Genomic DNA, 25,897 nt, shown 5'->3' on the forward strand with positions numbered 1-25,897 from the left:
GGGGGGGCAGGGCCGCCACTCTTAATCCTCAACGACGTGTGGACCAAGGCTCAGAAAGAAGTTCTCGGGAACAGACGTTGACAAGGTTTCAAGTCGATTTTTCCTCCTGCCCATGTACGTGCCGCTGGAGTCCAGGCGGTTGTTCAAGTAGTTCTGCACGTCCTCCACGATACCCCTCTCTAGCGCCACCTTGAACCGTTCAGCATCAAGGATGGGCATCAACTTTGATGTTTCGTAGAACCGGCCACGTATCGAGTCCTCGCGCTTGTCCTGGTTCTGCTGAATGCATACCCAGTCGTAACGTGTTCCAAGGGGCTTCCTGATCTCATTACGGAACGCCTGCTCTCGCAGCATCGCAGCAGGCAATTGAACTTGCGGACTGGGCTGCTGAATGACAGTCTCATTAAGGATGTACACATCACCCACGACATGCAAACCATCAGCAGCAACGTAGATGTCGCGCAGAGCCATAACGATCGGAGCGGTCTTTCCCCATTGTGGGTTGATCTCAGTGGGACTAAGACGTACTCGAACGGCTTCATTGACTGCAATGCGTTCAGCACCCAGAAACAGGCCGCCGACTCTTTGTCTCGGGGAATTGGGTGGCTCGGGGATGGTGTTGAACGTGGAGTATGATTGATCGATTTCAACGACTGCCATCTTAGACGCTTCAAGTCCAATGAACTCTTGCTTCTGTCTATCATCGCCAGCAAGGTGAGCTTGCATCTGCTGCCAGTTGACTTCATGCATCCGGCGGCCTCGTATCTCCTTCGTGTTCACTATTTTCCAAAGAAGTCAGCCGCCACTCAACGCTTGCCAATGCTTGGTCCGGGCCGGAGAAGAAGGAAAGGGGGAGGGGTAAGGAGAATAATCTGTTGGGGTGATCAGTGATTATAATCTTACCAGGTGGAACACTGAACGCCAGGAAGGGCCGCATATCAGTATCGCTCTTCAAAACGTTGTCAATCTGTAATGCGGCATGGGCAAGAGGCTTAACGAGGCATTTTGCCGGCGTAGCAGTAGCTGGGTTTGCGGGGGCAGCTTTGAGGACGATGCCGATCCGCCACGCGTTGTTGTGCTTGTACCAGACGATCTCCCCTTCCCTGAAGATAGCAGCCTCATCTTGAGGAGCAGTCGAGGCTGGAGCAGAAGCCGTCGACGTCGGAACCGGAACCGGAACCGGAACCGTCGACGTTGGAGCAGGAGCCCTAGCTGCCTGAGGCTGAGGTTGCGGCGTAGGCCGAGGTTGAAGTTGATGCTGACCTGGAATCACAGGCACAGGAATAGGTGTGGTGCTCTGCTGAACAGTGGGTGCTGGTTGCGGTTGGCTTGCAGGCTTTGCTGCAGCTTTGGGGGTTGTTGAGGAAGCTGACGCCGTTCTCCGCATCGATGTTGACTGTGGCGCGGCGGACGTAGCAGATATAGGAGCTGGTGCAGATACAGTTGCAGGTACAGGTGCAGGGACAGGTGCAGGGACAGGTGCAGGCTCTGGGTCCGGTGGCACGGCGATTCTCTTCTTTAGCAACTCTGGCTCCGGCTTCTTCGTCTTATTGCAAAGCTTGCAACTGCAGTAAGACTTGTCCTTGGCGCCACTGATCAACCACAGTAGATGAGGGAAAAAATCATTTGGTGAATTATGACATCTGGGGTTGCCGCTCCTATCACTGGTAGGATGCCCATAGATGTAAAAATCAAATACGTCCTTGTCCTTCTTGTCCTTTCCTTCTTTCGACCCTACCGAGCCTAATTAGCATGGCAGCGAAGGGTGTAGGCATCCATACGACTTACTCTTCTTCCTCCGGATGTGGTAATGCTCTGGGAGCTCCTTTAGAATATAGGTACGGCCTGTGGGCCATTAGTGTCTGATCGTATCTCCGCTTCAACTAGACCGTACCTACCTCTGCTTTTGGGATCCTGGTACACCAAAATCTGGTCGCGCAGCAGACCGGCGAGCTTGAGGCGATACTCATGGTATTTCTGCTTCTCTTCTTCGGATCCTTCAGGATCAAGCCTCTCGGTACCCCTGTACTGCTCTTCAGGCCAGGCTTTGCCGTCACTTGTACCGAGGCGGAAAGCGAACTCGAACAACTCATTTGGCTGCCTACCAGAGGCGGCGGGAGTAGTCATCGTGCCTCATCGGCGCTGGAGTCTGCCCTCACAGACTTTGCAGCTTCTATACAGCTGACAAGGTGAGGCGAGGGGAGGCTGGAATTGACAATTCGCGAATGATTGCAAGAGGAACGAGGTTGCGATGCTTGTGCCACGCCTAACGTGAAGTCATTCTGTCCATGTCCGAGCGCCACATTTTGCCGAACTAGCTGCGCCACTTCATTCCCACATCACCAATGCTGGAATTCCAGAGTCGGTTGGGTCAATCTAAATCGATCACATATTTGACATTGCCTAGAATGAAACGTTTACTCTGGTTCAGGTGCGTGCTGACTTGATTATTCTCTGCGATATGTCAGGTAATTGTGGCTGGAGAAATTTCGTAGAGAACGGTCTACATACCGAAGACCCAATAAGCTGATCCGGTCTAGCCTCACTCTCCTGCCCAAAACCTGTCAAGCCGAGCCCGCAGTCGAGAACTCATGTAGATTCCGCATCTTCTATTAATACCTTCTACATGGACTTAAAACTCTGTAGAATCTTTCTCGGGGCCTACGCTTAACAAGGATGGGAGTTAATGGCGCTGAAAATTAAACTACCACCATACAAGCTTAGTAATAAGGCAGTGTTGCATTTGTGGCCTTGTCTTTTACCAGATTCCTATGACTCCTTTGGCTTAAGATTTGGCTGTGAGAAAAACGTCTACTTTGAGCCGTGGCAGGTTCATTGTCATATTGGTACGTAGAGCTTGTATCGCAGGCGCTCAGAAGTGCCACCACACTATCCCGGCGGACTTAAAGGGCGAATACTCCGTAGGTCCATATAAGACCAAGCTACAGATATTTCCCGGCATCCTGACCTTGCTGCGCGGAGCTCATCGCTGACGCTTTCGCTGACGCTCTCGTTGGGACGAGAAATCACTCTACGAGACTGACATAATGAATGGTAAATCAGTTTTCTACTGTGAATTTAAAGATGGCGTTTCTTACATTATTTGGCGTGATCCGGTGTTAGGGGCTAACGGGGGGAAGCCGGAAATCCCATCTCTGCAGGTCTACACGACATATATAATTGACGCCCGATGCCAACAAAAACAGTTGTTTGACTGTGCTTCTCGGACGTCTCTTTTTGTGTGCCTCTAATGGTTAAGAAACTTCGACAAACATCACTTATCACAATGTCCAAGTACAACCGCGCTACGGAAGGCTTAACTATCGTTGGGGACTTTACCGACCAGGTAAAGGGAAGGACCTGTACGTCCATTTGCATCGACAGGAGACTACTTACAAACTAACGCGACTAACTATGACATGTCAGTTCTAATTACCGGACCCAGCGAGGGAGGCATTGGTGCCGAGACGGCCATCTCGCTCGCTCATGGGTCTCCTGCCACGCTCATACTTCTCGGACGCTCACCTGCGAAGGCTGAGTCTACTATCGAGGCCATCAGGCGCGTCGACCCGCAGGTCCTCGTCAAGTTCGTCCAAGTAGATCTGGCTTCCCTGAAGAGTGTGCGGGAGGCGGCGCAAGCAATTCTGCAAGACCCGGCAATCCCCAAGATCAATGTGGTCATCAACAACGCCGGGGTGATGGGATGCCCTTACCGAACGACGGAGGATGGTTTGGAGTTTCAGCTGGCGGCAAACCACCTCGGGCACTTCGTGCTCACCAACACAATTATGCCCAAGGTCAAAGCCGCTGGAACTGGGTCGCGCATTGTCTTCGTGAGCAGCTCATCGCACAGATACAATCCATTCCGCTTCCGTGACCCCAACTTCGCAGCCCCGGGATCGTACGACGAAGCTGCGGCGTACGGGTCCTCCAAGGTGGCAATGATGCTGTACGCAGTAGGTTTGAAGAAGCGGCTGGCTCCGTACGGCATTCACGTGTACACGTTGCACCCAGGAAGCATTAGCACGGGGTTGCAGGTGCATGCGAAATCCATGGGGCTCGCAGCAATGGAAATTTGGGACGAGGCTTCCTGGCGATGCTTCGGTATGTCGATTGCCGCCTACAGGGCTCTCGGAACGGCCAAGACGGTACAGCAAGGGTGCTCGACGACTCTACGCGCGGCGCTCGACCCAGATCTCGTAAACGAGGAGGGCATCTACTTGGAGGATGCGAACCTAACAACAGACAACAGGGCCGTTAAAGAGTGGGCCACAGACCCGGAACTTGCGGAAAGATGCTGGCAGACGAGCGAGGAGCTGGTTTCTGAGAAGTTCTCTATTTAAACCTTCCGTTGCGTCTTTGATTAACGTGTAAAAATAATGAAAGGGAAGATTGAGATACTATGACCTTGAGTGCATACAGACGTGTAACTCATCGGGGGGATTTTATGTACTGTATAAGCTTAGATTCTAGACCCACCTCATTAATGTTACAGTCTCCTATCCAGTATCATACGCCTTTCAGGAATCCAGGCTGACGGCAAGGATATCGTCAGCCTCTGAGGGTCGTGACAGCGTAGCCATCTGCAGAATAGTCTTCCGTGCATGTTCAATGCTATAATTATTGTGCTCACTTTTCACCCCCTGGTTGTGAATTACTTGTGCTTACACATCTAGAAAAGAAGGAACTCGCATCTTACTTTCTTCACCAGTCTTGGCATTTACGTCCGCTTATTCTTTAGCTTGTTGATAATATCGTGCTTATGAGGACATCTGGTGAGTCACTGATCTCAGATCGGCACCTGTTGACTCAGTGCAGTTTTGATATCAAGATAATCCAAGTAGTAATATTCTACGTCCTTGCCCGGTGATTGGGATTGTACTAGTCTGACTATCAGAAATGTATCCACGTCCCAGTACTGCTATTATGCATACTGGCTTTTTTCAACCGGAGACGTTCTGAACATTGGGTATATCGTGGTGTTTCGTGCGTCGCGGCACATTCTGCTGACCGCCTGCCAGAAATAGCAGCGGCTTACCTTCAGCGTTTCGCTTGTTGCGGGTTTACTGTGTCCCTCATCACAGTGAATGGGACAACTGCGTCAAACTCGCAACAGCTGGTATACACTCAAAATTGCGATATCTGTAGGGTCATTTTCCACTGCTATTCGCTGGAAAATCGTGCTACAGGCCCGGATGTCATGAGCACCCATCGTTCCCGTCTACTAATAAAAAAATAAATAAATAAAAAGTCAAAACCGATGAGCGCTCCTAACCCCCCCGGCTCTCAGATATCGCTGCAGCAGCATTTGGCTGCTTTGCAGAGAGCTGCTTCCATTGTTCCTACGAATCAGCCTCATTCCTGTCGACACTGCTCGGCACTGTTCGTTGAAATGTCGCCCGAGTCACCAGCTCCCGCTGTCGGGTCGGCATTATACTTCGACATCGGGGGCTTTTCAGAAAGATCAGTCGCTGAAGGATCCAAAGCTGGATGCCCTTTCTTCAACTTCACAAGACGAGGCACGTGGCCGCATGTGAGAAAGATTCCCAACTGGAAAGCTGAATTAGAAGTTGTCTTGACGCATCCCCTAACGCGACTGTGCCCAATATTTGAGGCCTCAGTCGTCATTATTGACTACAGGAGACCATACAATCCACCTGTCGGCACCATCTCTGGCTCCGATAGAGGGCTCGACCACCGTGATCCTAGAGCGCATATGCTCTTTACGTACGCAATAGGGCTTGCTCAAGGTATTTGTGCCCCACGCTGTGCCCTCCATGGCCGAATATACACGGGCAAACCCCTGACTAGTTTTAGGAACCAATAACCCCCTATGGCTGAGAGATTACCGAGTGTGGCCAAGTTCAGCTGCAACAGATGCCTCGTTCTCCCAGGCCCATGGCTGGTTGGCAGAATGCTGCTGTTCTTCCACTCACAAGCGATGCCAACCTGTTCCCACGAGCTTTACCCCTTCCAGACTGCTCAAAGTCCCTTCTAGCACGAATGTATCAGATGTTGAGGTAGTCGAGACGACGCATCTAGGTTATTTACCATGGTGCAGCTTGAGCTACTGCTGGGGCGGCCCTCAACCATTGCAGACCACTACACGTAACTTTGTGTCCGGCCGTCGTACCATCGCTCTTTCCGAGCTTCCTCAAACTATTGCAGACTCTGTGTTGGTTGCCTTCTTTCTGAAAGTACCATATATATGGATCGATTCCCTCTGCATTATTCAAGACGACCGCGAAGATGTGCGCAAAGAGCTCGGCCAGATGCCCGAAATCTATAAAAATGCAGTTTTCACGCTTGTCGCGGGAACCGCCCGCTCTTCCTCTGACGGGTTTCTGAACCCCAGAGACATGTCGCAAACCTGGTCCAAGCCAACGCCACCGATCGCCTTGCACTGCAGGGGCCCAGAAGCTGAACATGCCGACCATAAGGATGCAGTGCTGCTCCACGACCAGGCCAAAATGGATATGGAGCGGCTGGTCGAGCCGATTGATCTCCGTGCCTGGACTTTACAGGAGCGGCTATTATCTCCCAGGGTTCTTATCTACGGTTCCAGAACCCTGTCCTGGATTTGCCATTCCAGATCCTATCGAGACTCCATGATGCCAACACCCGAGGAGCTGGGTATAGGAGAACTTGGCGCAGGTGCCCGGATGCTGTGGGACCTTCCAAGACGCAAAGACCCTCGGGACGTTTCGTTCCTTTGGATCTCCATCGTCAGGCAGTACTACCAGCGCCAGATCACGCAACCAAATGATAGACTAATAGCTCTGGCGGGTATCGCACAGGAGTTCTCCCGACTGACCGGCTGGGACTATGCCGCCGGTCTGTGGAGGCAGGGAATACGGCACATGGCGGCCTGGTATCTTGTAGGCGAGAAGATCCACCGAAATGGCACTTCCTACACTATTTATCCGAAGACCGCCATTGGCGACCGAAACAGGCGCGCGCGTGAGCGAGCACCGACTTGGTCCTGGGCCAGTGTGGACAGTTCGGCTTCCCTGTTTACTGGGCCAGACTGGCCCAATATAATGGACACCGTCGTGAAACCCATAGATGCCGCTCTGGCCTTTGGAAATGCTGAGAGGGGCATAATGACAGTGCGTTGCAAAGCAGCTCGTGCAAGACTAGTGAGGACAGCAGACGGGATTCCGTACCTTTCCGGCTTCGAGGATGACCAGCCAAGTGCCTTCACGATGCTTCAAAAATGGTCGTCCAGTTGGTTCACAAAGGCATCTCTACCAGCGACAGTAGTGTACCTCGATGCCCCAGATGACGACCTCCAGGGTTGGGATACCTGCGAAGTCCCGACGGGGGCAGATTCCAGTGTGGGCACATCACAACCCTTCTGGGACGTCTGGATGCTTTTGTTGGCCCCGGAACTGGATAGTGTCCCATCGCGTTGGCATATGGATCTTCTCGTCACACCTGATGAGACCGTACCTGGGCACTTTCGACGTATTGGGGTTTATGATGTTAAGATGACACTAGGTTTCCGAGCCTTATTTATGTCGGTTGAAGAAGAAATTATCATGATTAAGTAAATATACCCAGAGTATATCGGTAGAGAAGCCGTATTTCGTATCTCTTGAGGACATTGAAAAGCCGAAACGAAGCTTGGAATCCTAGATTGAACCTTCTCAAGAAATAAGTCACCAGGGACCGCAAACTACAAAGTTTCGAAACTTTGCTTGTAAACATATGCACTGGACTTGTTTCATACAATCTTGACTATTTTTTTGTGCTATATAGCCTTTGATCGAGGGAGAGGTTTTCGGCAAATAGAGTACAAACTGTGCGCAATTTGTCTAGCCGGGCACAAATAAGCCTTGACGGGTTTTACACGAAGATCAGCGGCTTACCGGGGTATAGCAAAGTCATATTCACTTTGCAATTCCCCGTGGATGCATCCAATGTTGCATGTTCCTCTCCATCAAAGGCGGGTTGAAATATTACATAGTGCTTGCGACCTGGACGGTGTAAGTCACTGGTCTCAGCCGTCGACGGTCATGTAAGGGCGGACCCCTTTTGGGTTAGTGGGTCCCAACCAGCAGGCGGCCCCCCGAACCCCCACCAGACAGACCCCTGGACGTCCATTATCAAGCATCTCCAATGGCCGACTCCCCACGATAGCTCCTGAAATCCGCAACGCTCTCGCGAACCGGCGCCCCGACAGACTCCAAGCCAAAATGTTGTCGTTCATCCTGATCCAGAACCGGCAGTACGCCCCCTGAAGCCTCCCACTGCCCCAATTGTGACCGCTGACACAGCCCTCTCCCGACCAGAGGCAAGACCCGCCTAGCGAAATGGTACGCGCCGTACAGCGACGACGAGAAGATCAAGCTTAAAGGCGAGGTAGGCCGCCCTCCGCCTCCGACGGCACAGGATGCCCTGGCGCGCTCCCTGCTTGCGATGCCCTTTCCATGAATTCCGGGGATCTACCTGATATCTGACAAGGGTTTCCCCCCAACAGGTCCACCGTCTTGTCGCGCCGCGCGACCAGAAGTACCAGTCCAACTTTGTCGAGTTCCGGAACAACAAGATCGTGTATCGACGGTACGCGGGGCTCTTCTTCTGCGCCTGCGTCGACACCAACGACAACGAGCTCGCCTTCCTGGAGGCCATCCATTTCTTCGTCGAAGTGCTGGACGCCTTCTTCGGCAACGTGTGCGAGCTGGACCTGGTCTTCAACTTCTACAAGGTTTATGCCATCCTCGACGAGGTATTCCTGGCGGGCGAGATCGAGGAGACAAGCAAGCAAGTCGTATTGACGCGGCTAGAGCATCTGGATAAGCTTGAATAGCGCTGGGGAAGGAGTCACGATGATCAGCTGATTCTACGGGTTGCAAAGCAACGGCATTTGGTATGGCGTTTAGGAGTTCTATGGCGACAAGTCATGTCGGAACTGGAAACTTTCTCTGCATGGGCGTACAGGTTTTATAAGAAAAAATAGGGCTGGATTCGGGTCTACACTCTAGCTCGATATTGGTGACAAGATTGTGCAAAGGCGTTCTCCCTTGATCAGAGGAAACTCGCGGAAATTATTCCCTCTTTGACTCAAGAATCTAATGAACCTTGTTCGGGCTGATAGTAAAGAGTCAGGCAGTCTCTTACCACAACCGCCCAATTTCCATTCAGTCCGATCTCCACTACGACGGCCAGGACGTGAACCCTGATGTAAGAGGGCAGCCCTGTCGTCATTAGTTGCACGTGCCGCAACTTGGAATCTAGGTCTTGTTGCTCTTTTGAGTGTTATTCATCGCAAGTCGCTCTCCAGAACTCGAGGGCGATAGGTCGTTGTCGGCGCGGATATATGATTGGGATGGCACGACCACAGAAGAGCCGTACAACTTCATCGCTGAAGGGGGGATTTGCGATCATCTCGTAAAGAGCGCTATTGTCTCCGTCGATCAAATTGATGTCTTTCTCGCTACAGACTTGGCCGACGACTTTATTGAGCTCAGAGGCGCAAACTGATTCAATACCGTTGTCCTGGATCTGTTCACGCAATGCCTCGAGGAAATCATGGGCATCAGCTGCCGCTTTGTCGCGGTCCTCTGGGCTGAGCATATCTACCGCATTATTCTCACTGAAAGCGGGGCTGTCATCGCATGATCGAGCGGAAGTGACCTCTTCGACCCCGGAAAGCCACCGTGTTTGAGGACTCGCCCCTGTGACTGACGGAGACTCAATACCGGTGAAGAACACATCATCTTCGTAATACAGCCTCCCCTCGCTATGATCAAGAGTCTTCTGGTGTTGCTTCCTGCGTCGGCTGGACTTGGCTTGATAAGCTTGCGCCTCGTGGTCGTAGTGAGCAGGGCGGTACTCATCATAGAGCTTGATTCCATCCTTGTAAGATCGACGATGGTGTCTATCGTCGCCAAAAGGTGAAGGTGATCTCGGTTCTCTGAGGGCTTGTCTGTCTCTGTCGATGGGTGAACGAGACCGGTTCTCCCGAAGTCGGGACTGGAATCTGGGCTCTGCGTGTCTACGACGGGATCCGGAGGATTCTCCCGGCCGATATGAATCACCAGCGACTTTGGGAGACTTGGTGGGTGCCTGGATGTTAGATTTCTTTCGCTGCTGAGTCAAGGACCAGTCATTCTTATTGTATGGACAAAGCGTAGCGAAATGTACCCCACGGCGCCCACAGTACTTGCATAGATATTTTGGATCGGGAGGAACGTCGAAGCGCGGGTCTAGATTCGTTGGACAAAAGTTGACCCAGTGGCCTGTTGGAGAGTCAGTTATTCCGAGCTGTAGCATCTTAGCCTCTAGACTTGTAACTTGCCTCTCTTGTTGCAACGCTTGCATATGTAATCAGGACCAGGCGGTCTCTGATCGAGAGCACCCGTCTTAAATGCTGTCATATAATTCTCTCTCGACTGGGGCGCTTCTGCCTGATCAGAGGGAGTGCGCACTTTTTCTGGAGTTGTATCAAGCCAAATAGTCTCCCGGGTGATCATGAGCTCATCTGGATCATAGGGTGGTTGTGTGGCGACAGCATCACCGTGCACGGGTGGCGTACGGTCAGTCGTGGTGGGAAACCTATCGGGCTCACTTGGGCTGTCATGGATCACGATGACCTCATGAGACGATGATATTCCTGTACGCCTAGGCCCTGATACAGGGATTTCGTTGGCACCAGTCCTCTGTCTGTTTGAACGCTCCTTCCTCGACTTGGCAGGTTTCTTCCGCTCAGCTGGCTCTGCCGGATGAGGACGACGGTTTTCCTTCTGCGATGGGCGGTGACTAGGTTGCGCGAGATGTGGCTCTGGGTTGATGCCTTGCTGTGGCTCTTCCAGTACTGCCCGCATGTTTTCTTCGATCAGTAGAAATCTACGGCGAGTTAAAGGGTCGTTCTGGGCCTCTCGCCGTTGCCAATCTTTGAAGAATCGGAAAATCAGCTCTTGCTCGTAGCCGCGGTTGCGCAGCGAGTCGATCCAGTCCTTGACGAGAGATTCCTGTTGGTAGAAGGTATCCTGTACTAGTTGCTCACGAAGCCAACCCAGGTACGTATGAAGCGCTTGGTCTCTGGAGATCACCGTGCCGACATGGCGGTCTATTCGAGCTTCTAGCTCGGACAGTGCGGTACTGTCTAGACTTTTGATCGCAAGTGCCTCGAGACTGCGGCTTAGATCCATGGTGGCCACGATGTCGCCGGGCTGCAACTCGAGAGGCCTTGGAAAAGAACGTGGATGTGATCAGAACGTCGTTAGGTGCGACAACATGAGAGAATGGAGTGAAAAAAGTCGTTTGCTCGGCTAGCATGCAGATGCCGCCCGTTGGTCACCAAAAAGTGACAAGCGTATATCAATTCGTCGTCAGAGCAAACGGACGAAAGCGATGGCTAGGTGAACTTGGTTCGGCGGTGGAAGTAGAAGCCGTCGTTGCCGCCAAACCAAGTTGGATTTCACTTGTATCATGACAATCCTATCAGCGGAAGGTGCTACCTCTGTTTGTTCGACCTGGGAATCTGCTTGGTACCTGAACGTCCGCAACAGCAGCATAGTGTTATTCTAGAACTGTGCCTCAGAACGAGTCGCCAATATCACAAAATGATAACAGCCGAAGTGTTGTCCTGCTGGAGCAACGAATGCGGCCTTGTAAAAAGCCAGCCGTCTCACTATGCACCTTGCCAGCCATTAGAAGGCCACTGCAGCGTCGAATTCGAGTTGAGAGCAAAAGCCCACGTTAAAAGTCAAGGTAAAATGGTTCCTGCTTGTGGATAAAAGCCGATCACGCTGCGGTTGTATGTAGAGGGCAATAGCCTTTCGGTATAGCACAATAGTCCTGGTCTGAGAATCAAAGATATCACAACGATCATGTGCTAGAGGCACCTCTATGTGAGAATACAGCGAGCCCCAACGCACATGCAATGGATTCCGAATACGAGGCATAAACTCGACAAAATGATGTGAGATATTTAAAAAGGGGGTTGCAAGCACGACTACATCACCGCTTCAGGGCTGCGAAACGCGCAGCCAACTCGTTAAGATCGGGCACGCCGTCCGAGCTCCCCTTCTCTTCTTTCTTCTTTGCGAGACCGGCATCAACCATTTTTTGGCTGGGCTTGAGCTCCATCGAGTTAAGTGTAACCTTTGGCCTTGGGTTCTCTGAAGAAGGACTCGACGGAGTGATGTGCAGAGGGTTATCGGGCCCAAGACCACGAGGTGGCGTAGCTCTGCTCAGGTCTTCTCTCTCTTGAGCGACTTTGCTGTCTGCCGGTATTTCTGCCTCGAGGACTTTCTGTGCCAACCCACCGCTGGGGCTATCGTCATCGTCGTCGATGTACTCGGGAGGAGCGCCTAGATCCTTGGGTCGCTTCGGCCAGGCTACTCCATAGGCTCGTGCGATCTCCTCGAGGTAGCCTGTGACGAGCTCCTCCCTAGGAGGTGTCACGCTGAGCTTCTTCAGAACCTTCTCCGAGACCTTGCCATCCGAGTTCTCCATGGCAGCCAGGGCAAATTCTTTGCCAAACTTCTCGGCCAGGAGGGCGCGCACCTGCTGCAGCTCCTTGATCTCCGTCTTGGGCGCGGCATATATTATACTCTTGACGGCCTCCTCCAGGCCTGGATCGCATGTTGGGGCGTCCAATAAGCCGGCGCGCGCCAGCAGCAGCTCACAATATAACTCGAGGATCTCGTACAGCTCGGTCGTGATGTCGGATCGGATGATGTTCTCTACGCGGATCCTGGCCGAGTCGATCTTCTCGGCCTCCAGCAGCTGGGCCATGGATCTTCTCTGTGTCTTGGAGAGTGCTTCATCGCGTTGCTGCACCATGCGCAGGCGCGCGATGGAGAGCTTCAACTGCACCTTGATCTTGGTCTACCGGACGTCAGCGGGGTCTCCAGGTTGCCTCGAGGGGGGATAACGCGGGGTCCAAGCTTACAATGAGGTTTGCTGAAGGTGGCATCGTGGCGAGGGACCAGATGTTAAGGTACAAATCACTCTGCGGCTGCGATCACGTAACGTCCTCCTCGAGCGGATCTCGTTGGAGTCTCAAGGCAGACTCCCAGAGTCCCCCGTCGCACCCGGGAAGTGCCCCGCACATGGGTTAGGTAGCTGTTATTGATCGCAGTGGAGGAGCCGGCCAAGCTCCCCGACCCCAGCTGCGGACTGCGTCATTCGCGGGGCACTAATAACGAACTGAACTGGCCGTTTCCCAACTGCACCTCCACTGAACTGCCCTAGCCCAGAGCCAGCCTTGGCCCAACGATCGAACACCCAAAACACCCATGGAAAACAGGGACAGGCGCGTGTGGATTCCTAGATGTGAGCCACGCGTGGCGTCCAGCCTGTCAATTGCCGTTGAGTCGAGTTCGCAGCACTACAATGAGTGCAACCGAAGCAAAGCCAGAATCACTCGTAAGCCACCATGCTCGCGATGTCTAGTTGTAATCACGGGGCGAGACATCTATTAGTTTGGCCATGCAAGCGTCGATAACAGGGTGGGCGTCTACTGAGTGCTTGGAGCCACCCACCCACACGTTGAATGCCGGGGCGCTATCACAGTGGCACCCGGAGTGGTCCCCACTAACACCTCAGAACGGGCATTTTCGAGGCTTTCATCGACTGGGCAGATTGGGCAGCTCCAAGGTAGGGATGATCCTGTTCGCAGATCGGCTCCTTCTAAATTTATGTTCGCTGTTTACACATTGGGAACCATCACCACTTGCTCAAAGCACAACGGGTCGCCTGCATGCTCACTGCCTCATGCCACGTTGAGACGCCCTTGCGCTATCGGGGTTGCTGTTGTTCTACACGAATATCCCCGGCCATGACTCGGTTGAGCCTTTTCTCGACCATCGGGATAGATTTGGGCGCAGCGCGGCCAGCATGGCCATAGCAACAGTGGGAAGGGGCCTGCGGAGGCGATGCAGACGATGGCTGGCCACCATCACCCAGAACCTCCAGAATGGGTATCTCTGGCAGCGCATCGTCAAAAACACAGTGTGCACGGCCGTCATGCTCACCTTAGGACTGATCCCGGCTGTGATTGATGTGTTTGGCCGCTCAACTTATCTCGGGGCCATGGTGACGGTCTTTGGTTTCCCTGGCCAGCGTTTTGGTCAAATGGCCGAGGCTCTCTTCTTGATCCTCATGGGAACAGCTGTCGGGCTAGGATGGTCAAATCTAGGACTCTACCTCTCGAGCCTGACATACGCGAGCAACATCAGTGCTGCATACGCCATCCGCGCAGTCTTCTATGCCTTGGCAGTCATATTCCACGGAACTCTTCGATCATCTACCCCAAGGCTCTTCTTATTCGTCTTCTTCTTCCTTCTTATAAGTCTCACTGTCCTGACAGGAACGGCAACGTCAGTCTCTGGAGCCTTGGCATCTCAGATATCTTACCCCATCCTCACTGCTATAGGCGTTGTAGTCCTGGTCAACGTGGCAATATTCCCGCAGTCCTCCAGCGGATTTCTGGGAGACTCGGCCATCGGAACTCTTCACGACGCAGTCAAATGTCTGGAGGATGCTGGAGACTGGTTTATGTCGAGCGACACGGCTTCATCCGATGGAGAAAAGGGGCCGGAGCTCGACTTACGGACCAAGCTGGTATCCTTGACGGATAGGAAGCCAAAGCTACGAGCAAGGCTCGCTGGCTCAAAGAAAGCACAGGCAGAATGCAATTTTGAAGTGGTCTTTGCGGTTCTCCCGCCGAGATCACTAAAGCCTATCAGCGTCACGGCCATGTCACGTCTTGTACAGAATACGATCAGCATTGTCAACGCCTGTGAAAGCAAATACGCCATGATGGGAGATGAGGAAAACGGCGACCAGGCACTCAATGGAGGGGAGGGAAGTGATACGGACGACAGTGGTTCAAGCTCTGATTCGACTTCAGAGTCCTCAACGTCAGATGCTGAGTCATCCGATTCTCCTGGGGCGCGTCCACAGAACATTCGACGCAAATCGAAACATGTTCGCAACCTAGAACTCGTGAAACCTGTACGGGAGATAGAGTCTGCCGATCTTGCTCTGTTCGAGCAAATTCTATCTCAGGTTCGGGGCCCCGGCAAGATTCTTCAGGATCAGATACACAAAGCAGTTGATGTCATCACCTGCTCCTTGGCGTATACATACGATGTCTCCAAGTTGCCATCCGGAGCCCGACCTCCCGATGGAATTACCCTGGAGGAGATCGACATCCGAACAGAGGCATTCACCCAAGCACTTGCCATGTTTGATAGGAACTCGGCAGAAGCACTTGAGAAAGCCGCAGCCATGGCTTATGGGAAAGGCTCACAGGTAATGCACCCGTTCTTGACATTGCTCTGTCCAACTCAGTTGATCTCAAGCTAAACTTTCTGACTTAGGTGGATATTATGCCGCGAATGGAAACATTCTTGATCAGCTCCTTTTTGATAACTTTGCGGCAGGCAGCATCTCAGATACATATGATGCTAAAGCATTCTCGCGTACTCGTCGAAAGGCGGCTCAATCGGCACGCTCGCCGTAGAATCTACTTTCCCAAAATCAGCTGGAAAAAATGGCTGAAGTCTGGTGGAGAAAGAGATATCAATACTGTGCCTGAGAACGCTAGAAAAGAAGCCCGGGGTGGTCACGGAGCCCTGGGTGAGGATCCGCGGCACGATGAAGATGACCCTTCAACTAGTGATGAGCAATTGCTTCGGCATCCCAAAGACGAGGAGATGGGTCGCGCTCAGGAGAACCAAGCAACCCTGGGCAAGATCCCCCGGAGGAAGGGGCCCCCGAAATCCGAAAGCAACACGGTTTTGTGGCTTCGCGGTCTAGCAGCTGATGTGGTAGAATTCATCGCTGACTCGGATGCCCTGGCTTTCGCGCTCAAGATGAGTGTGGCCGGATGGATAGTCACTTGGCCGGCCTTTGTCCCGTCACTAAACCCCTGGTACGCTTCTGTTCGGGCCTCATGGGCATCACTACAATTGATTTTGGTCTTCGAAGTTTCTGTCGGAACGTCCATTCAAGGTTTTGTGCTGCGAGTCGTAGGAGTTATTTACGGCTGCGTAGCCGGCTTCCTTTCGTTCGAGATAGGGCAGGGCAATCGTGTCGTTGCTGTGGTGGTGCTGGTGATTGCATCTATACCGGCTGCCTACACACAGCTTGGGACCCCTTACGTCAAAACTGGCATCATATCCATTGTCAGTATGTCGGTGGTTGGCCTTGGTGAGTATACAGATACCTCATTTGCGTTGCTTCCCACTAACGAGGGTATAGCAACAATTGTACAGCCGGATAGCGAACCTTGGGGAATCTTTTTGAAAAGAATGGTCTGCTTCCTAGTAGGAGGTACCGTTGCTTTACTTGTTGAAATGATTCTGTTCCCAGTACGAGCGCGCGATCGACTTGTTGAGTCACTCGCGTCAGCTATTCAACAAATTTCAAATATGGAAGCGTCTGTCGCTGTAGGTATTGAGAAACCTGGCGCGGTCGATCTCAAATCTGAAGCACTCAATGCGAATTTCTGCCACGCAAAGGATAAAGCCGAGGCTGCGCTTTCAGCCGCCCAAACGTTTCTTCCATTCACCTTGACCGAGCCCCGGTTGAAGGGGAGTTTCAAGGGACAGGCGCTGATATACAACGAGGTTATTTACGTTCTACATCAGATTATCGATCGCATGGACCATGTGCTTCATATCCGGCAAACTTACGGAAGTACAGTCTTGGAGGAATTGAACGAACACGTTCTCCCCTACCGTCGTAATATGGCATCGAGCATTACCTTGACATTGTTCGCGGTACACGAGGCTCTGACCACAAGGCTCCCCTTGCCACAGTTTCTGCCATCAAGCAGAGTGGCACATTTGCGATACACAAGCAGGGTAAGAGAGGTCTTGCTGGAGCAACACGATTCTGCCCCCGTCAGCAGAGCAGCGAGTGTGAAATACCCAGACTCACGAAGAAGCTCGAGGGTGCCCGAAGCAAGTATTCTCAAGTCTCTCACAAGACAGAAATTTCTGGCATGGAGTGCTGGATCGGCAGGCATGATGGAGATAATCGAATATCTGGAGGAGCTTGTGGACTTGGCGAAGCTCCTCGTAGGCGTCAACGCCTTCCGAACCGGTATGCTCGAACGGCCGAGGTTCCACGAGTACATCGCAAAGATCAAGGCTCGTGAGCTTGCATCCAGCACCGCCGCAGAAACGGAGCAAACGGTTGAGAAGATCAAGAGCAACGCCAGTGCAAATCTTCGCAAACGGCGCCGGTTTGCCTCTTCTCACCACCGTGACTCGTACGGGGCCGCGCTGAGGAAACGGCAGACTTTTGTGGAACGAATGGGCGCCGATTCGGCTGTGGATTCCGATTCCGAACCAGACACTGTCGAAGACTTGCCAATGAGTCTGCAGAGAGTAAGGACGAGGAGGATGGAGGAGCGTCAAAACGAGAGAGTGCGACGGGCTAGTACTGTCGACCCCAAAGGAAAAAACGCCCTCAGAGGGGCTAAGACTTGGGGTGTATAGTATTCGGTCAAACCGAACTGTCTGATTGTAATCATTTGCTACGAGCAGCTCTAATCATAAGCCAGATACCCGATGACCCAGTGAGCCCCCTATCTCTCAGTGCAGTAAAAGCTCGAGGCCTTAGATGTCGGCCCCGTCCCATCCCAGACAGCCCTGCTTGGATGGGGGCAAAGAATCCTTTCATTCGTTGTGTTGTTTTGGTCGATGAAAGATATGGGCACAGTATCTGGGGCAGTCCCGTTCTCAACCCAGTTCGTAAGAGCTGAAAATAAGGCAGTTGGCTGTCCACCAGGGCCGCCGGCACAGTGATAGAGTCCCGGCACGACAAACAGGCGCGCAAAGTCCGCAGCTTCTGCGCCAGTCATCTCTGACACACGATCAAAGTAATCTTCCGTAGCCTTGGTTGGCAATGTTTGATCCCACTGGTGTGATTTAGTCATGTTAACACTCTCGCGTCCATCCTCATCATGTCGTAGGAAACTGCTTACCAGGCCATGGAACGTCATCAGCTTCCCATTCCGGCGCTTGAACTCTCTCAGGTTGGCATCGCTGGTCCCGATGATGCTGTCGTATTCTGCAACGCCCCTGTGAAACAGCCACTCGTACTCATCTAGAGTCATGGAGTTGACATCAAAGGTCGAGTTCTTCTTGACAAAGAGCCGCAGCCATTCGGCGCCGATTGCCTGCCTGTTACCGACATTGACCGCATCGGTGATAGGCGCCCCTATGTTGAGCCCGTGCCAGAGAAACCTGCCATCGGCGGTCCGCGGGCCTTGCCATGTCGCACTAGCAAATACAGCGGCACCACGAGACACACTCGTCGACTGGTTGGTGGATGCGCAGGTAAAGGAAGTCCCGACATAATCAAAGGCGTTGAACGTTTCCTCGCAGAGCGCTATGTCCGACACAATGCCATCCACAATGCCGTCCAAGCCATCACAAGTCTCGATCGCCAGGGCCGTCAAATGATTGACCTCACAATCTGCTGGTTTTGTTCCTCCCAGGAGCTGATTAATCACAAGTTGTGGCCAGAATATGGCCGTGACCGACTCGGCCCAGTTGACAGCCGGAGCGCTGGCGGCGATTCCGTCGTATAGTCCCGGATATCTCTGCGCAAGCTGCATGCCTTGTCGGCCGCCCTGCGAACACCCGGACCAGTAGCTGTACTGGGGTGCTTCGCCGTAGAACGAGTGAATGAGACTTTTCCCAATCAGTGCTTCATCCCGCAGACTGACGCTCGCCAGGTTCTGGAGTTTGTAGAGGTTGACATTGCCCTCGGAAACCATAGCCCAAGAATCCGCCTCTCCTAGCGGGTTGGCCAGACTGGCATCGGTGGTTATAGTTGCGTAGCCGTTGCCCAGCGCTCCGATCATTTGTACTAGGCGCGTTGAGAGTCAGTGAACCATCCTCTTCGCTGGGGTTTGCGCCTTTCAAATGAGTGCCCCCACAGGCCAAGTCTCAACAGGTTCAAACGGAGTCAGGAGGGAAAGAGGGTTTCATTCAAGGGTTCGCTCACGAAAGGATACTTCGCCCATGCCCGCAACCCACCCGCCTCCACCGACTGCCTGAAAGCGGCCATTCCAGGCGGGCGAAGAGATGGGCAGGTAGGCGCGGATAGCTGTGAGATCATTCTGGCCGGGGTGGTCGTAAGTCACCGTCACGTTGCAGAAAGTGGCATTCGCCACTGTGATGCCCGGGTTATTGAAGTTGTAGTACCATGGTGCCTCCCCAGAGAAGTTGAGTACCGGCTCAGCGATGATATTCGAGATGTTCGTGCCAGGTACATTCGGTGAGGGGAATGAAGATGGGTTACAGAAAGAGACAAGCTCTCCGGTGCTGGCTATGATCTGTTGGAGGGACATATCTCAGAGGCTGTATGTAAATGAGACTTAGCCAATCGATCGGCTAGACACATTCATTTTACGTCCAAAGATTTCTTGTGTCAAGTCGCGTTGGTTATATGTTCATATATATGTGCTGTCGCCGTAGAAGAGCACAGTTGATGCAAGGATTTTTAAGGCAATGACTAAGTACTTCAACGTAAAGGAATTCCTGCGGTACGGTCTGATTATACTGTTCAACTAGGCCCCTGGCATGAGTGATATGGGCATTTCTGATTGGCTTTATCGGCAAAGAGAACACCTGCAAGTGAGATGCTAGGATGTCATTCTCATTACAGAACCCACAATCTTACATTCCAAACCCGGCGATGAGTCAACGGAGGCACGTCTGGTGCGGGTGCATCTCACCGGGTTGCAACATGCGGAGCACATTGAATATGACAGCAAATCATTCCCCAAAAAGGGCAAAGCTGCGGCCGCAAGGGGTTGCTATGGAAATGGCAAGCTGATCTCGCTGCGGAGGTTGAACTTGACTATGCAGGATGTGCTTACTTTGAGCCTTGACTGACCTGCAGATGGCATTTCGAGCAACCTGGGATGACTTTGGATGTGGAAGCAACAACGCGCGGCTCCATCAAGAGAAGGCCTCAGCGTGCAGATACTCCAGTTAAAGTACGGTTTGCAGCTCTACCAGCAGCTTCGGGGACACATTGATGATGTTTGTATTCTGGTATTTTCGTGTGGGCACTGCCTGTCGGCCCAATTAGTCTACTGCGCACGCATTTCCTACGAAGACACATCCTGGCGTTTCAACATCACCGAAGCTCCTGTGTACCTCTTCGTGCGTGTTCTTCAACAAGCCTGGCCCGAGATAATCCTAATATATGACACAAGTCTAATGAAATAGCAATTCGCCTGGCTCCATGCATCATGTTTACATCGTAGATTCTCTTACAAGCTTCGAAATATTACCACATCTCTCCTCATATATCTCTGATCGCTTCAGCCGCCACCTCACATCATGTTCCCGGGGGAGTCGGGTTTCGTCTGGTTCAGAAAGGTCTGCGGGACTTTTGGAACTTGCGGGCTAGGGATCTGACCAAGTTGCGTTCGGAAAAGGTCTCGCTGCCTCTCAGCATCTCTGGACCGCCCGCCAGTGAGTCTGCGCATATGAGAGCGTGTGGCCTGTTTGACAGGTCGGATCATACTCTCAAGAAAGAAAGATCCATCACCGGGCCCACCTTGGCTAGGCCTCTCATCGTCCCCATCTGAGAACACATCTTCAGTGAGCTCATCGTCGGAGGCAAACTCGCCAAATTGTGCGTTGTAGTTTCCAGGCACCACCGGGGAAGTGATTGAACGAGCAAGTAGTCCGGGACGGAGTGGGATATCGGCACTAAAAGCGCCCGGGTTCATTGTGTTCGCTGGAGGCCCTTCGCGAGGAGACGGTCCTGCGGGTAGACGATCCACAAATCCATTCTGGAAAGACGTATTGCTGGATGCTTGGTGAAGGATGGGCAAGATCTGCTCGTCATATAGTTGCGTTGTACTCTCGTAGCCTTCAGGGGAGAACTCTGTGATTGTGCGTGACGAGCGCCCATCGCTGGGTGGACTTTGCGACATATCATCAAAGAAGTCATCTAGGCTATCAAGCTTGGTGACCAGGTCTGCGCCCATCTGGCCATCACCACGGTCATCAGACATCATGGTGTCAGTACGGTCAGGCATCTGGAAGTATCCATAAGGGAAATCGTCGTTGTGGAATTCTACTTCTGGAGTCGGCGTCGGGTCTGTTGGAATGCCATCCTCCGTATCGGTCTGGCACATGTAGAACGCCGCATGAATATTGGCGCGAGTGAATTCGGTCTTCCTTGCAGGCACCGGAACGGCCCATCCAGATTCCTCCGGAATTCCGAATAAGCTCTGTGTGCGCTCATACTCCTTGCGGATGGCTTTTGATGAAGATTGAGTCATGCTCATTCGCAGATGGTGCTTATCCATGGACGATCCCGGCATAGGCATGATACTGTCGAGAACACGTAACGCTTCCATGCAGTACTCGCTTTGTAGCAGTCGCAGGAGTGGTGAAATAAGATCCGAGCCGTGGCCGGCTATCTCGGGCTTCCGCATCTCGGTATCTGGGATGACCACGCTCAGAATACGCATGGTCATGATCTTGACGGAGGAACGACTATTGGTCAAGAACCCCATGAGCATGACAAGCATCTTGAAGTCCAACTCTGGTAGATAGACCTCACGTAGTCCGCGGTACAGATCGGAGAGGAATTCCTTGTTGTCTCGATACTCGCAGTGCATGAAGCGTTCCAGAGCCTCACATATAGACTGGAAATTCTGAGCTTCTGCCACTGCAAGAAGAATATCGGCAGTGTGCATGATATCTTCAGGGAGCGTCTCCTCGTTTCGTTCCACAATTTCCAAGAAACGAGGGAAATTGGCGATGGTTGTAAAAAAGAGACGATCGTCGTTACCGATCAAGCCATCGCTTGCCAATACTACAAGTTTGTCGAGCGTCTTGAGTGTTGGTTCGTAACATAAAGACGAGCGCAGACCCTTGTAGAGAAGAGGTTGAATGCCCTCGAAGCATCCATCCCACCTAGATGGTCTCCCATTGGAAATGGCCGTCCGTATGTTGGGATCGTGGAAATCCACCTTATCCAAGTACTCGTTCAACATTTCAACTGCTTCGAGAAATTCTCGTTCGTTTATAGACTCCAGACAAGCACAGGTGGTCCAGAAAAGCTGAGGCAGACTCAGAAGCGTCTCTGAGTCGAGCTTGACTATAAGCGTCTTCAGAGTGGTCAAGATCTCCATGGAGAATGTTTGAATCTCGGAGTCCTCATCAGCGATTGTATTTGAGAGTCGAGCGAGCATATCTCCAAGCATGAGCTGATCCATGGAGGTCAATATGCACCGAAAGATCTGAAATGAGCGACATGCCAGGTGTCTGACAGGACAAGAAGTCGCCCACGTCAAGGACAGCCTACTCCATTGCTCCTTGATGCCAGGGAATGTGATCTCGAAAGTTTTGACAACCTCGGCAGTGAGATGTTCCATTCCCTGAGGGACCTTCGTGTCTCGATCGTCGGCCTTGCCGTTACTATCCTCATATCCCCAGACAACGGCTTTATCATGACGTCGAATAGCGTCAATCAGATCTTCAATGGACTTCTTAGTTTCGAAGGGGGTAGCATCATCCATCTTAGAGATCACGAGCTCATGGACTAGATGCACAAGCATCTCACGCGCTTGCTCTTGAACGAGTGGGGTATAATGATCCCATAGCACAGTCACAACTTGTAGCAATACCGGCAGAGACTCCCCGGCCAGGTGGATAGGCGAAACCATCAGGTCGACAAGGAGGATCAGCGACAACTGGCCAAGAGAGAAACCTGCTTGTTTCGTGCCTATAGGCAGAGCCTGAGAGAGATCGGCGCAGTGCGGGAAATGGTTGATATCGGAAGGCGCAGGCCCGATCTCCCTCTTCTCGTTGGGCACCATTGCCTTTGGACTTATTTGCATTAGGAGGAATTCCACGACTTTAATCCCCGGCGCACTTGGACTGCTTGCAAGGAAGACGACAATCTGCTTTGCATACTCCACGAAGTTTTGCTCCCGCCGCTCGAGGCACAGCGATATGATGAAGTCCAGAACAAGGCGAACATTGCCTGGGTGCGGACCAGTAGCCAGAGCCTGCCAGAGTGCTTGCACCTCGTTATGCAAGGCTGAACTTGACTTGATAGTAAGTTCCAAAAGGTTTGCAAGTAGCACATACGAGTTGGCAATGGGTCCTCCGTTAGGATCAACCTTTAGTTCAATGGTCTGAATCCATGGCAAAATGACAGCTACCATGTTCTGTTTGGCACCCTGGGAGAGGCCCTCAAAGTAGAGTGTGAATTCGGAGAAGATGTGGAATGCGAACTCGGGATGTTGCTTCGCGAGGCGTTTTGATATTTCGAATTGGGCCAACTTGTAGACCGCCTTGGTTTTGTCGGAGATACTGATATCAAAATCTTGGATCTTGGAACTGCGTGCGGCCTGCTGTCGTTCTTCGAGTGCTCTGAGAACTCGCGCCGATTTGGACCTGATGTCACTTGAATCATTGCCCAGAGCAAAAAGGCAAAGAGCTAGCAACCTCCAGAAAGGAGTCGGATAATCAATATGCTCCAGAAGAACCTCAGTGATCACCGTGAAATAGCTTTCGAGTACCTTGGGCACGGTTGCGCAGTAGCACATCCGGATGCAAACATCCAGGAGATAAGGGTATTCTTGGTTGCAGATGATCAAGTTCTTCAGGGCTTGCCTTCCGATCAGATTGAGCCTGTCGCTGCCAGAGTTGAATATTGATTCAACCCATAGCAGCATCCGTCGCATGTCAAATTGGAGTTGAGCACCGCTTTCGGTGGTAACGCTGATAGGTCCAGCGCAAAGAGCTGCCATGGCACTCAAGGCTGCTGTCCTCAAGTTTCTCTTCTCGATCTCCATGGCAGCAGTGACAGTTCCACGCTCGCCGATGGATTGTTGATCAATCATTGACTGACGCATATTTTCTTCTCTCTGACGTATCTGAGGTTGATTCGGGGAAAATCCACACCAGTCTTCCATCAGAGCGAATGAGGATTTACGAGACTCAAACGTCATCCAGCGCGAGGGATCTTTCGTACGCGCAATGCCCTCGTAGAACTCTTCCATGAGACCACAGTAGTGACGGCGTAACTTCTGGAACTCCCAGTCCATTTGCACCTCTCCATCCATAAGAAACAACTTCAGATCTTTGGTGAACACGCAAAGGTTGTTCATGATCCATTCGTCTTGGTACACCTCGGCATCTTTCAGGAAGTGAGAAGTGAGTTTGTAAACGTGAGTCAACTCGGTGCGCAACAGATCCATCTTGCGATTTCGTCGGGGGCTGCTGTTGGTCCGCTGGTGCAAACGTGCTCTTGCTTCATCGTTACATCTTGACACCTGACCCGAAAGTTCTTCCAACAGAGTACGGTAGATGTTCTTATTAATAGAGCCCATGGCCAGCACAACGGCATCTCGAACCGATGCCGATGATACCGAAAGCAACGGGATCAGATACTTGAAGAGGACCCGGGCTGTGATAATTTTGTCTGATGATTTGGAGGTCTTCCGCGTGTGCTGACTGCCTTGTGTGGATGGAATGAATGGCCTTGTGTCGATCAAGGTTGTGCAGGCAAATGTGAGGTATAATTTGAATTGTTCGACCAGAACATCTGGCTGTGTTGTTGGAGTTCTCCCTGTGTATCGGGCACTCCCGGGCTCGGACCCGTAGTAAAGCCCCCTGGTGGGCTCCGACATGACCACAATCCCTTTGTACATCTGCAGTATGCGGTTACAAACCAGATCGCGGCCAATAGTAACTGTAAAGGGGCACCTGTCGTAAGCAATTCGAATAAGGTTTGGGAATATCTTGAACCAGAGTGTAGTGTCGTACGACACGTCGCTCGTACACAGGTCAATCAGTGCGCCCCGGTTGTTGCTCTTCTGCATACCTCTCTGCAATCGGCTGCGTTCAGCAACAGAGAGGTGTTCATCCTTAAAGCTCATAACTTGAACTGAGTCGTTCTCAAGAATGTCAATCAACCGTTGAGCTTCAGCTTCTTCGCCTCCATCTTTACCAAGTGCAGCGTCGAACTCGGTGATCAGACGAAGGACGGTTACAGCATAATATCGCACTCTTCTTGACTGAGAGCACAGGAAGAACAAGCCACGGGCTTCCACATGCTCCACCTCAGCCCAAATGCTTGATAGATCAAGCTTCATGGCCCTCTTCTCACTCGCATTGCCTTCGTTGGAATCGGCTGTGGCATCCTTGGTTTTCTGCCTAATCTCATCTCTCCATATTTGAAGTAACTCGACGTATAGCCGCAGAGTATTCTCGATATGGCCGGGCCCAAGCATTCCACCATCGGACATGGTGGAGTACCGGTCGTCAAAATTGAAGATGAAACGAGCGAACCCCATCGTAACTTGGTTCGCGTGAGATTGTCGAGCAATGGATTTCAAGGATTGTGCGGAAGACTCGGCAATGTTGGATTGCACATGGGCTGTGCCAGTACACAGCAGATTGATTAGCGAGTTGAACGGGATATCAACCGGCAAGCAGCGGGGTAGAGCTTGCACAGCGACGTGAAGCAGCTCATAGAAGGCTTGCTTTTGTTCTCCTAGGTTCTGGTGTTCGTCTCGTCGAGAAAAATTGAATGTGTCGGTGATTGGAGTCTTTGAACCGGGGCTATTGAACTTCTCGTCCAAAGCAGCCTGCCCGCCAAAGGTGTTGTCACATATAATGGTGATCTTGCCAAGAATCTCTGAAAACCTCTTGTAATATTCTCGAACGACATCACTTAACGCAGCCAAGCGGACAGGCTTCGCAAGAGACTCATCCCGCGTGTTGGCTGCGAACATGGACAACGGTGCTCCGTTTGCGAAATCTCCGGCAGGAGAATTGGGTTGTGGTTGTTCAGTTGTTGCGGAGATGGAATAGTCTAGGGGGAAAGGTGGTCGGCCTTGGTCGCCTTTCTCCAAGTCAGCCATAATGGCAAGGAATGC

The 25,897-nt window shown here is 52.1% G+C and overlaps 8 protein-coding genes across 8 annotated transcripts; 4 read left to right on the plus strand and 4 right to left on the minus strand.

Annotated features, from left to right (window-relative positions):
* Positions 1-21: 21 nt before the first annotated feature.
* JN550_002174 (uncharacterized protein) lies at positions 22-2,127 on the minus strand (the record flags this gene model as incomplete). The annotated part of the gene is made up of 4 exons (XM_049313440.1): positions 22-779; positions 904-1,734; positions 1,789-1,845; positions 1,899-2,127. The coding sequence occupies 4 exons, from the start codon at positions 2,125-2,127 to the stop codon at positions 22-24; spliced, it is 1,875 nt and encodes a 624-aa protein (XP_049175465.1).
* A 1,159-nt stretch (positions 2,128-3,286) lies between these two features.
* JN550_002175 (uncharacterized protein) lies at positions 3,287-4,343 on the plus strand (the record flags this gene model as incomplete). Its single annotated transcript, XM_049313441.1, has 2 exons — positions 3,287-3,362; positions 3,427-4,343. 2 exons carry the CDS (start codon positions 3,287-3,289, stop codon positions 4,341-4,343), a joined length of 993 nt encoding a protein of 330 aa, XP_049175466.1.
* A 1,049-nt stretch (positions 4,344-5,392) lies between these two features.
* On the plus strand, positions 5,393-7,553 carry JN550_002176 (uncharacterized protein; the record flags this gene model as incomplete). Its single annotated transcript, XM_049313442.1, has 2 exons — positions 5,393-5,750; positions 5,818-7,553. 2 exons carry the CDS (start codon positions 5,393-5,395, stop codon positions 7,551-7,553), a joined length of 2,094 nt encoding a protein of 697 aa, XP_049175467.1.
* A 645-nt stretch (positions 7,554-8,198) lies between these two features.
* On the plus strand, positions 8,199-8,812 carry JN550_002177 (uncharacterized protein; the record flags this gene model as incomplete). The annotated part of the gene is made up of 3 exons (XM_049313443.1): positions 8,199-8,230; positions 8,295-8,364; positions 8,483-8,812. The coding sequence occupies 3 exons, from the start codon at positions 8,199-8,201 to the stop codon at positions 8,810-8,812; spliced, it is 432 nt and encodes a 143-aa protein (XP_049175468.1).
* A 449-nt stretch (positions 8,813-9,261) lies between these two features.
* JN550_002178 (uncharacterized protein) lies at positions 9,262-11,156 on the minus strand (the record flags this gene model as incomplete). Its single annotated transcript, XM_049313444.1, has 2 exons — positions 9,262-10,244; positions 10,340-11,156. The coding sequence occupies 2 exons, from the start codon at positions 11,154-11,156 to the stop codon at positions 9,262-9,264; spliced, it is 1,800 nt and encodes a 599-aa protein (XP_049175469.1).
* Positions 11,157-11,967: 811 nt separating this feature from the next.
* Positions 11,968-12,928, minus strand: JN550_002179 (uncharacterized protein; the record flags this gene model as incomplete). Its single annotated transcript, XM_049313445.1, has 2 exons — positions 11,968-12,840; positions 12,905-12,928. The coding sequence occupies 2 exons, from the start codon at positions 12,926-12,928 to the stop codon at positions 11,968-11,970; spliced, it is 897 nt and encodes a 298-aa protein (XP_049175470.1).
* Positions 12,929-13,851: 923 nt separating this feature from the next.
* Positions 13,852-17,465, plus strand: JN550_002180 (uncharacterized protein; the record flags this gene model as incomplete). The annotated part of the gene is made up of 3 exons (XM_049313446.1): positions 13,852-15,270; positions 15,339-16,170; positions 16,222-17,465. The coding sequence occupies 3 exons, from the start codon at positions 13,852-13,854 to the stop codon at positions 17,463-17,465; spliced, it is 3,495 nt and encodes a 1,164-aa protein (XP_049175471.1).
* Positions 17,466-17,554: 89 nt separating this feature from the next.
* Positions 17,555-19,327, minus strand: JN550_002181 (uncharacterized protein; the record flags this gene model as incomplete). The annotated part of the gene is made up of 3 exons (XM_049313448.1): positions 17,555-17,887; positions 17,954-18,843; positions 18,982-19,327. 3 exons carry the CDS (start codon positions 19,325-19,327, stop codon positions 17,555-17,557), a joined length of 1,569 nt encoding a protein of 522 aa, XP_049175472.1.
* Between the last annotated feature and the right edge of the window lie 6,570 nt (positions 19,328-25,897).

Source organism: Neoarthrinium moseri (genome assembly GCF_022829205.1).
Source record: "Neoarthrinium moseri strain CBS 164.80 chromosome Unknown scaffold5_Wmoseri_CBS_16480, whole genome shotgun sequence".
Lineage (NCBI taxonomy): Eukaryota > Fungi > Ascomycota > Sordariomycetes > Amphisphaeriales > Apiosporaceae > Neoarthrinium > Neoarthrinium moseri.